The following is a 12165-nucleotide window of genomic DNA, read 5'->3' on the forward strand; positions in this document are numbered from 1 at the left end:
TCATCCATGTCTCTTTGGTTTGTTGGGTGCATGGTTAGTATTATTTAAATCAAACTACTGAACTGATTTCCATGAAACTTGATGAAAGGATGAGACATGGACAAAGGAAATAAAACATTAAATGAGTGTGGATCCAGGAATTGTTTTCCTTCCTTCTTACATTTTCACTAATCTTCCAGGGAATTACTAAAAAATACAATAACCTTGGTGAGTACAGTGGTTTTGCAAGGCACTCAATTCCCTTATCTTTTCATTTTGTAGTGAGATTTTACTCCGTTTGTATAATAAGGTACGAGACAGGCTTCTAAGGAGACAGCTGCTATAATATAACTATAATAAGCTACATTTTGTGATGGTCCTGTCAGCAACCCACATCAACTTAAAGTCCTACATTATAGTGAAAACCTCCAACACACTCGTTTCATGACCTCAATTATTTGTGGTAATCCTACCAGGGGCCAGTGTGTAACTAATAAAGTTTACAGAGAACCAACACAAGGTTAAAAGAGGAGAAACAGCCGCTACCATGAGCCAACAATCAGCACAAGTCATTCTGAGTCTCACTTTTTTGTAGTTTAATCAAGCTTTATCAACCATTTACAGCAGATGTGTAGGTAAAGAGTGTGTTATGAGTAGGTGCATGGCAGTCCGGGATGTGTAGCACTGGTCCAAATACAAAAGGATTAAAGAAACTTGACAGGTATAAAAAGAAAATGAGAAAATAAATTAAATTGAAAAACATGATGGTACCTCCACTACAGAATCAACCGGTAGACCATTTGTCAAAATGCACATTTCATGTCGTGAACCACTTCTTTCAAACATATTTTAAATGCTGCCGTAAGAGAACTTCCTGGTTGTAACATATGGTTAAATAAAGCCCTGATGTCATATCTTACAAAATCAATGTAAGCTGAGAACTGAATGAGAAGATTTTGTACCATCCCAACAATGAGCAAATAAAGAAAAACTGTGATAGTCCTTTCAAAGACTTGCAGCAACACACTTGAAAGTCAGATTATATTTCAGAGACACTGGCCTGTGTAAATTAATTCATGGCCTTTGAGAGGCATGTTTGCTACAGTGCCTGTTATTTAGAAACTAATGTTTCCAAAGTAACACAAAGTATGAATTTAAAAAAACAAAACAGTGTCCTACATCATGTTTCCTGACAAATAAACATCCAAATAAGTGAAAGCTCATCGCTGAGGGAGCTCTATAATACACTAAAAGTAGACAGTACATAGGGAAACCATGTGAGACACTGGTCTATTGAAAATGTACATACGACACTCAATTAGAGGAGAGGTTGATAACATCACTGGAAAACTTTACTTACAAAGACCTAGGGCTGTACAATATTCTCCTCAATATAAGTAAAACATGTGCAAGGGTTGTTTATTGATAACAGCGGAACTGTCAGGAAAACCCCACACTGAGGTAAACACTTGTCTATACAAAATAAAATGATGTAGTCAACCTCCTGGCTACAAATGTAACACCTAAAACAGTTTATATCCTAAAAAATAAAGAGTTCAGACATTTTCCAGGTGCTTTAAAGTGGCTTTACAGAGTATGGCTGCAGTTAGAACTGCCGCTGTGTTGATTTGAAGGGTTTGAATCCGCCCACGTTGCTACCGCTGGAAATGGAGTTGCTGGTGATCTGTACAATTCGGTTCATTCCAGATGAAGAGTGACTGCAGAGAGATAGAAACTTTGTCAAAGACTGCTGGGAACAAGAGTCACATTAGTCACTTCTGCTATCGTTTATTTATATATCTGTTTTACCTGGAGGTCGACATCATGCTGCTGCGAGTGTCTCCCATCCTGCGATTGTCAGGGAAGCCGCCTCGTTGGGAGCTCGAGCCACCGTGCCACTCCTTCCTCACACCCTGCTCCCTGCTGTGACGCTCCACCACAACCTGGCGGCTGGAGCTGAACGCCTGGAGACAAGAGATTTGTTACATGTATACGTCAGCTACAGCTTTAATTGACTAATTACCTCAATCAAGGAGTTTTTTGTCTGCTTGTTTGTTAGTGATTCGTTTTTTTTAATGTCAAGGCTTTAAGAAAACCATAAACCTTTTTTGCTTGACCTGTCAGTATCATGTACCATAAGTACAGGAGAATTTAAGAATTTCACTCCAACTCTTCATCACATCAGCTGACCTGATTACTCATCACCATGGGTCTTATTCCCTCTCGATCACTGAAGCTGCTCCGTCCACGGCTGGCCGAAGAGCCTCCTCTGAGCACAGGACCTGGACCCTCTCGACCGGACCGCTCAGCTCGCATACGCATCTGTCCTCTGCTCAACCAAACATTACGACAAATGAGGTTTAAAACTTAATACTTTTCACATATTAGAAGAAAAAAAACAGCAAAGTTTTTCTTCTATTACCTCATGTCTCCTTTGTTGGAGTTCATCCCTCCATCATTCTTCCATCCATGCCCTCCGTCCCTGGGTGAACGGTTGTGTGACATGCCAGGCATTCCTGCTCTGGCTCCCATTGGGCGAGCGTGCATGGGCACAGGTCTTCGCTCATCTCTGTCCCTGCGGTCGGTGTCCCTGAGTTCACTGCGTGGAGGAGGCGGCGGCTCAGCTCTGCGGACTGTCTCAAAGTTCTTGGGGTAGCGCTCAAAGCCAGAGCCTTCTCTGTGAGGAGCAGGGCGACTCTTTTTCACCTCGGGCTCACCATCAAATCGGTTACGTCTGGCAAGAAAACCAAGAACAGAATGTGATTAAAATGTTAGAATGAAACGTCGAATGAGCCAGCAGGCAACATAAAACAGCGAATCTGTTAGTCAGGCTTATAGGTAGTCATTATTTGCAAAAGTGTTCTTCCAAGGCTCCGATCAGACACTTGTTTCTCAGCAACCATTCATTAGCGTAGCTGTGATTTTGTTGTGAAGTAATCATACAGATGCTTTAATGTTGTTTAAACATACACAGTTTGAGGACACAGAGAAACAGATCTGTGTGGATACATGAGATGAGAACATCATCCGCTGGTTCGGGAGCTTCATCTGACTGATGGTCTGTTCAAAGCTTATTTTAGGACGAGTGGGGGGGAAAGTTCAATCGCTGCAGTTTGTTCAGATATATCTTCGAGGTTGTCCAAGGAGATGATGAACACTGAAACTAAGCCAATGGAAAAACCAAGACCTGTTTGTTTTACCAGTTCACCACAATTTGTACCTGTCGTACGTGTTGGTCTGCTCGACGCCACCTTCTGGAAAACGTCCCCTCTCTCGGGGGCTGAAGTTTGAAAAGCGGTTCTGCTGACGGTTGTAGTTTGAGCCTTGGTTCAAGCGGACATCTGACTCTGACTGCATCTTCTTGTTGCCGTTCCAATAGGGATCATCTCTCCGACTGCAACAACACATACAAGATCAGAGCTTCACCAAATATTTTTTGTTGCGGGGGTTGTGATTCGTGACACGTAGAACTGATCTTTATAAAAACCTGCTAAATTCATATTCATGTTCCTGGATAAATGGCTTCGCTTCTTCTGCAACAATCAAATTAAAACACAGAGTTGCATTATTATCTGTGGGAGTGCTTCTCTCCTGTCTGCAGGAGTGTGTGCGCATGTCTGCCTGTCTCTTTCACTCTTCACACAAAGAAAATGGTCCCATTTATTTAGTTATTGATCGATGATATGGGATCATATATCCAGATCGTTGGTCACTTTAACCCTATTGTCCTGTCTGTGTGCGTCACGTGTCGTATTGTACGTAGAACACAAAATGTGTTTCAATATAAACTCTATTGTGAATGAAAAAAACACAAAGTGAACTTCAAGTACTCTTTGTGTCCTAACAACGTCTTCTACTAGTGATGGTGTTAATTGTTAATGTGTAAAGTGAGGACATGCTGCGGGGTAATCCTGGACAGGACAAGGATTCCGGGCCTCTAATGTGTGCATACCCTGATCCCGTAGCAGAAACGCTGAAGATACATTAAATACTGTGCTGTCATTAGTGTTACATTTTCTATAAAAACACCAACAGATGTGCTGAGAGTGTAACGTTCAACAGGTAAAACCCCTTGAGCCCATGTAAAACTATTCAAACAGTGTATACCCATGTTCCACTTCACGGCCTCTTTTCAGGTTGTTTCTCTTTTCTTGCTCATAGCGAAGCTGTTCCTGTTGCCTCCGCAGCTCCTCACGTTCACGTGCCATGCGCTCTGCCTCTTTACGCCGTTCCTGAAAGAGTTATATTAAAATGTTCTAATTAAAATCAATTACTAGGAGTTATGGACATTGTTGTAGCTACAAGCCATTATACAAATCTAAAGCATTTGTAAACAAGTGCTAAATTACAAGATGGGGGTTTAGTTGACAAATGATTATTAACTGGACAGTTTCCAGTTTTCCAGTTTTAAGATAAAGATTTGACTGTAAAAAGAATTTATTCATGCTCACTGTACCTGCTCAATACGTATTCTTTCTCTCTCGAGCCTCTCTCTCTCCAGGCGCTCCCTCTCCAGTTTTTGTCTTTCCATCTCCAGTCTCTGGCGCTCCCTGAGCAGATTCTCCCTCTCTTCACGCTCTCGCAACAGACGGACACGTTCACGCTCCCGTCGCTCCTGTTCAGCAATTTCACGCCGCCTACAAACAAGAAAATATACCTAATTTTAAAACTGCAGATTAAAAAACAAGTAAATCAACTATACTCAATTTTGAGTCTACAAAAGTGTGTGAGCTGTGTATTGTTCCAGGATACCTGCGCAACTCCACGGCTCTACGGACACGCTCCAGACGAGCCATTCGTTCACGCATCCTCTGCTCTTTCATCTTCTCAAAAGGCAGGATGTCATTTTCTTCCCCCTTGTTAATGAAAGGTCGCTGTTTGTCTTTGAACATCTCCAACTAGGAGAGGAAAAGAGAGATAATAGTTATAACAGCTCATAGGTGAAGCACAGTAAAACAGAAGAGCAACTTGTGTGTCCCTCGTATCAGGAGCTTCATACCTCTTCAGGAGGAATCAACCACTTAGGCCGCCTTTGAAAATTCATGTTGACTGGAGGCTGAAAAGTGTATCAAAAAGTAACATTTATATCTGCTGATTAAAATTTAAAGTATAATGTAAAATATTAATATCAAATAAATGTATAAAATATAATTAGAATATAAATAAAAGGTCTTACTTTATCAAAATACCTCCCTCTTCTGAAAGGTCTCATTTTGCCAAAATTAGGATCTCCTCTGTTATAATCTACTGCCATCATCTTGCCTGGGCTCTTTGTCCCTTGAAAGAGAGAAAATAATTATTAGTAACAGCCATGCTTAATGATTACCTGAATTCATGAAATCGGTGATGGAAAGAGGAATAAAACGTACTGCCATGCTTTCTGTCGTCTTTCTTCAGAGAATCTTGTCCCGAGTTGGATGAAATAGACTCAGATTTTCCACTTCTCGTCTCCTGTTTCTTGGATAAATCTTTGTCCTTTTCTGACAGTTTATCTGATTTCTTGTCTTCCTTCTTGTAAGGTGGCTGTGCTCTGTTGGATTGAAAGAACGGTTAATATCTTGTTGTCCTCACACAAAGGAATAACTTTTCAACTTATTCTTTCACTCACTTGTTAGTCCATTTCATCCCTGTGGAACTGCGCTTGTCACTGGTTTTGCTGGAACTTGCTTTGTCCTCTGCTTCTTTCTTTGAAGGCTCTTTTTTGAACGGATCATTTTTGGCCTGAGAAACAAAAAAAGGACACATGCCCCAAATTATTCAATTAATAAAAAGGATAGCATGAGATCAGTCAATTTTTCCTCAAAAACAATTGGATGCTTACTAACTTACCCTCTCAACATATATCTGCTGTCCATGGAGCTCTGTGCAGTCAAGGTGGGAGACGCAACGTGTCACCTCTGTACTGGACGACATTGTCACCAAGCCATAGCATTTTGAACCAGGACTGCGAGCATTTGTAACAACCTTGGCGCTCAGAACCTGTTGGCAGCAAAATTTGTTGTTAAACTGATCATTTCAGACATATTCAAAATAAGCCAAACTAATTCCACATTATTTACCTTCCCATATTTGCCAAACAGATTTTTTAGATCAGCTGCTTTGGTGTTTGAGGACAGGCCGCTCACCCAGATGTTACGAGACGAACCGTTGCTGCTAACGACTCCTGATTAAGAGGTATTCCAGAACACATTAATTACTGTATCAACTTGTCAATAGTGCTTTCCTGGGTTTATTTGGAATGTGTGGACAATATCTTACCCTTGTCATCTTTTCCATCTCTGTCTCTTGAAGAGCTATGGAGCAAATGTTGCAACAACAGACAGATGAAAATGAGTGAAGATAAATAAAACCAAGGTGTAAAGTGAGAGACGTACGACTTGTGGGATAAAAAACAACAAAACATTGAGTACTTTTCAGAAAAAACATTCCTGTAGGCAAAGAGTGGATCTGAATCAATGACTCAAAGGCTTCATTGCTTTTCCAGAGGTGAGATGGGTCAGGTTGTCAGCCAATTTATTCCCTGGACCAATGAAATCTTCGGAGCTTTGTTCAACTTCAGTGAATGATTTGGCCAAAAAGAAAAAAAACTGTCATCATGGGGACTAATGCTCTTTTACAATGCCTTGTGTGGAAACTGGAAAGGGCTTTAAAACTTCTGGAAACGTCAAAGTAACAAAATAAGAGGTGTGTTTTCATCTCCTGGTTAATGTCAGAATTTAACCAACTTCACAAAAATAAATCAAAGTAGTAAATGGCAGGATTAGGTACATCAGTGAACTTTTCCCTTATGGCAAAAAAAATTCTTGAGGCTACCCACAATGGTGCGTTCTTAGTGAGCTGGACTTGGTAGTAGTATCAAAGAACTGACATAGAAAGACAAACCTCTTTGCTTGACCTGATGCCCCAGTAGTGGAGGGGCCTTTCTTCCCAGAATCCTTTTCTTTATCTCCCGTGTCAGCTTTCTTCAAGGACTCTCTGCTGTCTTTCTTCGTGGTCTCACACCTGGATCCATCGTCTTTCTTACCATCTCTGTGGCCCTCTGTCTCTTGCTCCTTCATGTCATCATCTGGGCCCGTCTCAGCAGAGGCCTCTGGCTCATCTGTGCCCTTCTCGGCATCTGGAAGTTTCACATGTTTACCTGTTTCCAGGAGATCATCACCATCAACATCTAGGGTGATGGCATCTTCATTTGGTATTGAGACGGACAGGTGATCGTCCTCTACATCTTTAGAGGAATTCATGGCTTCGGCATCAGCATCCATCCCAGCCAGTTCGATCTCCACCTCTGGATCAGCCTCCCCATCCACCTCTGGGTCAGCATCGTCATCCACGTCTGGGTCAGCATCGTCATCCTCGTCGGGGTCAGCATCGACCTCTGGCTCAGTCTCTGCGTCCACCTCTGGCTCAGTCTCTGCGTCCACCTCTGGCTCAGGCTCTGAATCAGCCTCAGCCTCCACAGCTTCAGGCTCTGGTTCAGCCTCAGCCTCAGCCTCAGACTGAGCAAGGCTGTCCTCCCTCGGTGCAGGCTTAGAATTTTCACGAGTACCATCATCTGTATCTGTTACATCTGAGGGAGTTAATAAAGGATAAACATGGCAAAACACAACTTTTAACATTCATGTCGTATATTCATTTACCTAAAAAGTAGAATAGAAAGCACATTTAGTGTTAATGGTCATCGAGGGCGTAGACACCACAGGAAGACACACAACACACTTCACAGAAAATGTGGAAAATTCTGTGGTCTTCATTTCTTGACTTGTTATGAGCTGGTTCACTTTTAATTCATACTGAATGTGCAATTCCAGATGTTTCCCACAATGTGCAATAGTTCTCCAGGTGGGAATCTTGGGCCATGTACATATTAGGAAAAAGCCATCAGTTCATCCTTCAGTGTTCTGCATTACACAAAATGCATGGCATCAGTCTGTGGAAAGTCATCTGAATTTTAGGAAATCTCAACATCGTCTAACATTTCTTCAAATATGAATGACGTCATGGTGTTATCAGCAGATTTCAGGACACTCATCATCAAATCCAATCTGCTGTGATGTGTCCTGTCAAATGTACACAACTCTAGTCAAAATGTGTCCTTGTGTCTTGTGTCCCTTTGGTCATAACAGTCTGTTCTCTGCAGTCCAAGGCGATGCTGTATATCGGATTTCTTCATGCACACATCATGTTGGGGCTGCCGTCAGCTGGCAGGTTTATGTGCAATTTTGATGAATGTTGACTGTGATGATTGACGTCTCTTGGTCTTCCAGCAGTCTCATGACACAAGGCCTCAGACTTGTTTTGAGGAGTGTAGCTGTCCTTGATTTACCCAAATACCATCCTCGTTCACAGGCTTTCTCACCTGGCAACACAAGCTGCCAGATTCCTTAGGTTAAGGGTTGAAGTATTTGGTGCACTTGTCTCTGCTGAGTCCACCAATGATGTCAATAAAAATGTCAGCAGCAAGGTGCAATGATCCTCGAGGTCTACAAGTTGCTGAGTCTTCAAATTTATTGTATGTAATAAAATGTCAGTTTGTTCCCTCGTTGTTTCCATGGGGAGTGTAGGAAGCTGGATGCCAGAGGGCATGGAAGTCCACCGAAGCAAACAGTACTTTAACTAATATTTTGTGCAATCCAAAGAAATCAGGTACCTTAGTCAAGGCCACCCACATTTGATGACTCATACATGTACCAATGACAAAAAAAAGGAAGTCTGTCTTCATCAAGCATGTCTAAAATGCTCCTCTTAGCATATTGTGACCTACCACAGCAGCTACCAGAAGCACGAAATAATCTCATCATAAAGCGTTAGCTGCAAAAAAAGACTTTATATAAGCTTTGGGCATTAAGACTGCCAGCATACATACCCTTCTCTGATTCATACTCCTCAGTTTCCTAAAAAATAAAAAAAGAACACAGAGGTAAGCCTCAAACTTATTTCAATGCAATAAGCACAGCAAGGAAAGTTGTTCAGTAGAGCAGTTCAAAAGTAGGGGTGTGCGATATTTATCATCAATCTTAATTGTTGTTTCAATGATGTGTGAGCTCACGTTATTGGGTATTGGGTAGAGCCACACAGAGCGTGCCCCTCTCCACCAGCACTGCAAGTGAGTGAGGGAGGGAGGGAGAGTCATGCGCCTCGCACAAGCTCCTCTCCACCAGCCCAGTATTTGATGACAATGAATATTTTTTCGGGCGTTCTAGAGATCACAGAGCCTGCCTTCTCATTCACGGTGTGTGCGTGCATGAGTCTCTCAGCCTTATCCCTCTCTCTTTCTCCTTCCCTCCCACACCCACTCATTCTGGACAGAGAGCCCAGCCCGGTTCCACCAGTGGTCTAATTATCATTTTTAACAAAATCCAAGAAAATATAGAGATGTTATTTTTTGTCAATATCGCACACCCTTTTTGAAAAGTAGTTCTGGCTAATTTTTCATTGTATTAGTTCAGTAATATTCCCTCTAGATGAGTATATGCTTCTACATGACCCTGAAGCAATCCCACAGCTGCAAGGTGTAGATTAAAATACAGAAATTATTTATATAAACTTTTGTTTTTTAGCTCTAAATGGGAAATAAAAATATTTTGGATAGCAGGTGTGGCAGTTTGTAAATTATTTCTAAGCAAATTAAGCTCAGTTTAGTATATTTACTGCATCCTGTCATACTTCCTGGCAACCACTAAAACCCTTGATGTAATGAACAGATGTTTATGTGGCCACCCGAACTTTGGAATAGAGTCACGGGCTCTAAGGGTATTTTCACATGTAGTTCTCCTGAAATGAGCTGAACTCAGTCCAGAAAGTGGACCAGATTAAAGGGACACGGTTTTCTATCTGGTCCACTTTTGCTCTCAATGTCAGTCCCTTTGTGTTTACACATTACCTAGTTGACAGTTACACAGATCTTTACTGTTTTGGATTATATTATCTCATAAACTCAGGAGTGAATCAAACAAAACACAAAGTTAACTTAAATACTGTATGTGTCATAATAACCTCTGTTCAGTGATGCTGTTTAAGTGTAAAGTGAGCATAGGTCGTGGTGGAGTGAGGAGGAAGGACACAGGAGACTCTGACGCAGTAAAAAGCGACTGGACCTATAATGTGCCTGTCCTGATGCTGTAGCAGCATCTGTAATAATCATAATGCAGCCGTGGGACACTGCTACAAAATGAATGTCGCAGAAAACTTAAATTGATTTTGTTACTGCATCGATGCATCACAGTTCAGATTAAATTCAATACAATGGCGCCAAGCACATCTGGAGTGCTTTGTGTTCACAATGCAAAAGTTAATCTAAGCACAACACGGAGTTAAGGCGATCCATTGTCAGAGTTCTTTTGGACTGTTCACATATGTACATAAAATGCTGACTCATTGCTCTGAGTTTGTTTGGAGGGCTGAAAGGGGCCGAGTGAGAAAACACCCCAAATATCAATTCATGCCGCTTTCATTTTGGTGATCAGGCACACAAAACAATCCATTGCTAACTCTTAAAACAACTTCCTATGAAAATGTCCCAAGACGTGCGCTACTAGAAATAATTGTTTTTGTTTCAAGATATATTGACCATGGTGGATAAAGACAAAGATCCACAGTCATGTGGCAAACATTGACAATAGAATCCTGTGCAAGTCACCTTGTAAAGGACATCTTCTTCCATGGTGTTGTCAGCGTCTGAATCCGTTTTTTTCACTGAAAGTTGAAATAAATAAATTAAGAAAAATTAACATGGATTAAAAAAACAGACTCATCAATGAAGACAAGAGCAAAATCACCTTTAGCTTTTCCAACTTTACGAGGTAACGCATCACTCGAAAGCTGCATCTTTTCGGGGTCACCACCTTCATCCTCGACAGCCTGAAAACATTTTAAAAAAAACATGCAATTAAAACCAAAGACAGCCACAGTGTTTAATTGATAAGTCAATCAACTGAAAATCATGTTCAATATACATTATCAATTGTAAGTATTAACACTTAATATTTTCCAATTCCAGCTTTTGAACTGTGAAATTGAATGCATTTCTTTGTCAAATATATATCTGATTGTAAGATGGACGACTAACATTAAACGAATGAATGATCAAAAAAAATCTCTAATACCACAAATCCTAATTCGGAACAGTTTGTAAGCAACTGGCTCATATCAAATATGTTCTGATTTTACAGGTTATTCATTAAGTATGGGAGCTCGTCTTTCACACATAAACTTGGATCCATCATTAAATGTTTTATGAACATGGAGTAAATACGATACAAGGATAACCGTCTGACACCTTGATGCGGACCTCCTAGTGGGTGAGTTCATAGCAACCATCCAGTGGGAACACAAACAAGTCCTGCTCCCATTTGTAAATTGTACTTAAAATGGTTGCAGGGAAGATCCAGCACGAACCAACAAGCTGAGCTCAATCGCATCCCCTCTGCTTCGTGAAGTGCACAATGCCACATTCAGCAATTTGAGGCTTTAAATGATTTTTAATAATCCCAATTATTCTCATGTCGTCTCGAGGCCTTTCGTGGGCGATGCTAACGGTTAGGATAATACGTGTTTTCGTTTTCCCGGTGCTCATTCAAACCCCTGCAGCTCACACGCATGTCTCTGTCCACAGATATCTATGTGTCTACCAGGTGGTGGGTGTTTAAGTGGACGTGTGTAAAGCTAAACTGGGCCAGCGGTCGCGACCATCGAGCTAACAGAGAAACCTGTCACGGACGTAGCTAGCGTTAGCATCTCTGCATCGCAACCACTCATCTACTAAACAGGCTCGTTTTGGACTCACCTGTTTCAGCCTGGCTAGAAGAACGCTCTTTACGCCCGAAGTGTCCAAACTCCTTCGCTTCAGCTCGGATTTTAGGTCGACAACTCTTAATTCTGTTATCTTCTTCGACTCCGTGGAAATGGCTCCCGACGCCATTTTACCTCCAGATAACTGAAACGAGCGCGCGCGTGCGCGGACCATGTTTGCAAAGCTTCTGCTTCTTCGTTGTTTTCATTTGTTGTCATTAGATACCACACCGCCACCTACTGCCCGTGACTGGCAACATGTAAACAAACCGATGACCTATAAAATAATGCAGGAACAAATCATCCAACCAATCTTTATACAAACACCATTCATTCATTTCAATGTGAGGAATTAGTGTAAGATGGAAGCTGTGTAAACTATTCATCAAACACACACAC

General features: G+C 41.4%; 1 protein-coding gene across 1 annotated transcript; it reads right to left on the reverse strand.

The window, feature by feature from the left end:
* Positions 1-551: 551 nt before the first annotated feature.
* sltm (SAFB-like, transcription modulator) lies at positions 552-11951 on the reverse strand. The gene is made up of 20 exons (XM_020098847.2): positions 11762-11951; positions 10755-10836; positions 10616-10671; positions 8843-8870; positions 6862-7546; positions 6238-6272; positions 6039-6142; positions 5809-5958; positions 5588-5700; positions 5349-5509; positions 5156-5256; positions 4979-5035; positions 4732-4877; positions 4436-4616; positions 4087-4211; positions 3200-3373; positions 2402-2713; positions 2170-2308; positions 1789-1943; positions 552-1697 (listed from the first exon to the last, which is right to left on the reverse strand). Exons 1-20 carry the CDS (start codon positions 11939-11941, stop codon positions 1586-1588), a joined length of 3096 nt encoding a protein of 1031 aa, XP_019954406.2. The 5' UTR covers positions 11942-11951; the 3' UTR covers positions 552-1585.
* Positions 11952-12165: the final 214 nt, after the last annotated feature.

This window comes from Paralichthys olivaceus, chromosome 1 (genome assembly GCF_024713975.1).
Source record: "Paralichthys olivaceus isolate ysfri-2021 chromosome 1, ASM2471397v2, whole genome shotgun sequence".
Classification (NCBI taxonomy): domain Eukaryota; kingdom Metazoa; phylum Chordata; class Actinopteri; order Pleuronectiformes; family Paralichthyidae; genus Paralichthys; species Paralichthys olivaceus.

Bases quoted from the DNA above. Each gene is read 5' to 3' on its own strand.
- sltm (XM_020098847.2), bottom strand. From the start codon at position 11,941: ATGGTCCGCGCACGCGCGCGCTCGTTTCAGTTATCTGGAGGTAAAATG. The intron at 8,871-10,615 runs GTGACTTGCACA...TTTATTTTTTAG, and splicing joins AAGAAGATGTCCTTTACAAG to GAAACTGAGGAGTATGAATC. The intron at 2,714-3,199 runs GTACAAATTGTG...TTTTCTTGCCAG, and splicing joins CAGACCAACACGTACGACAG to ACGTAACCGATTTGATGGTG.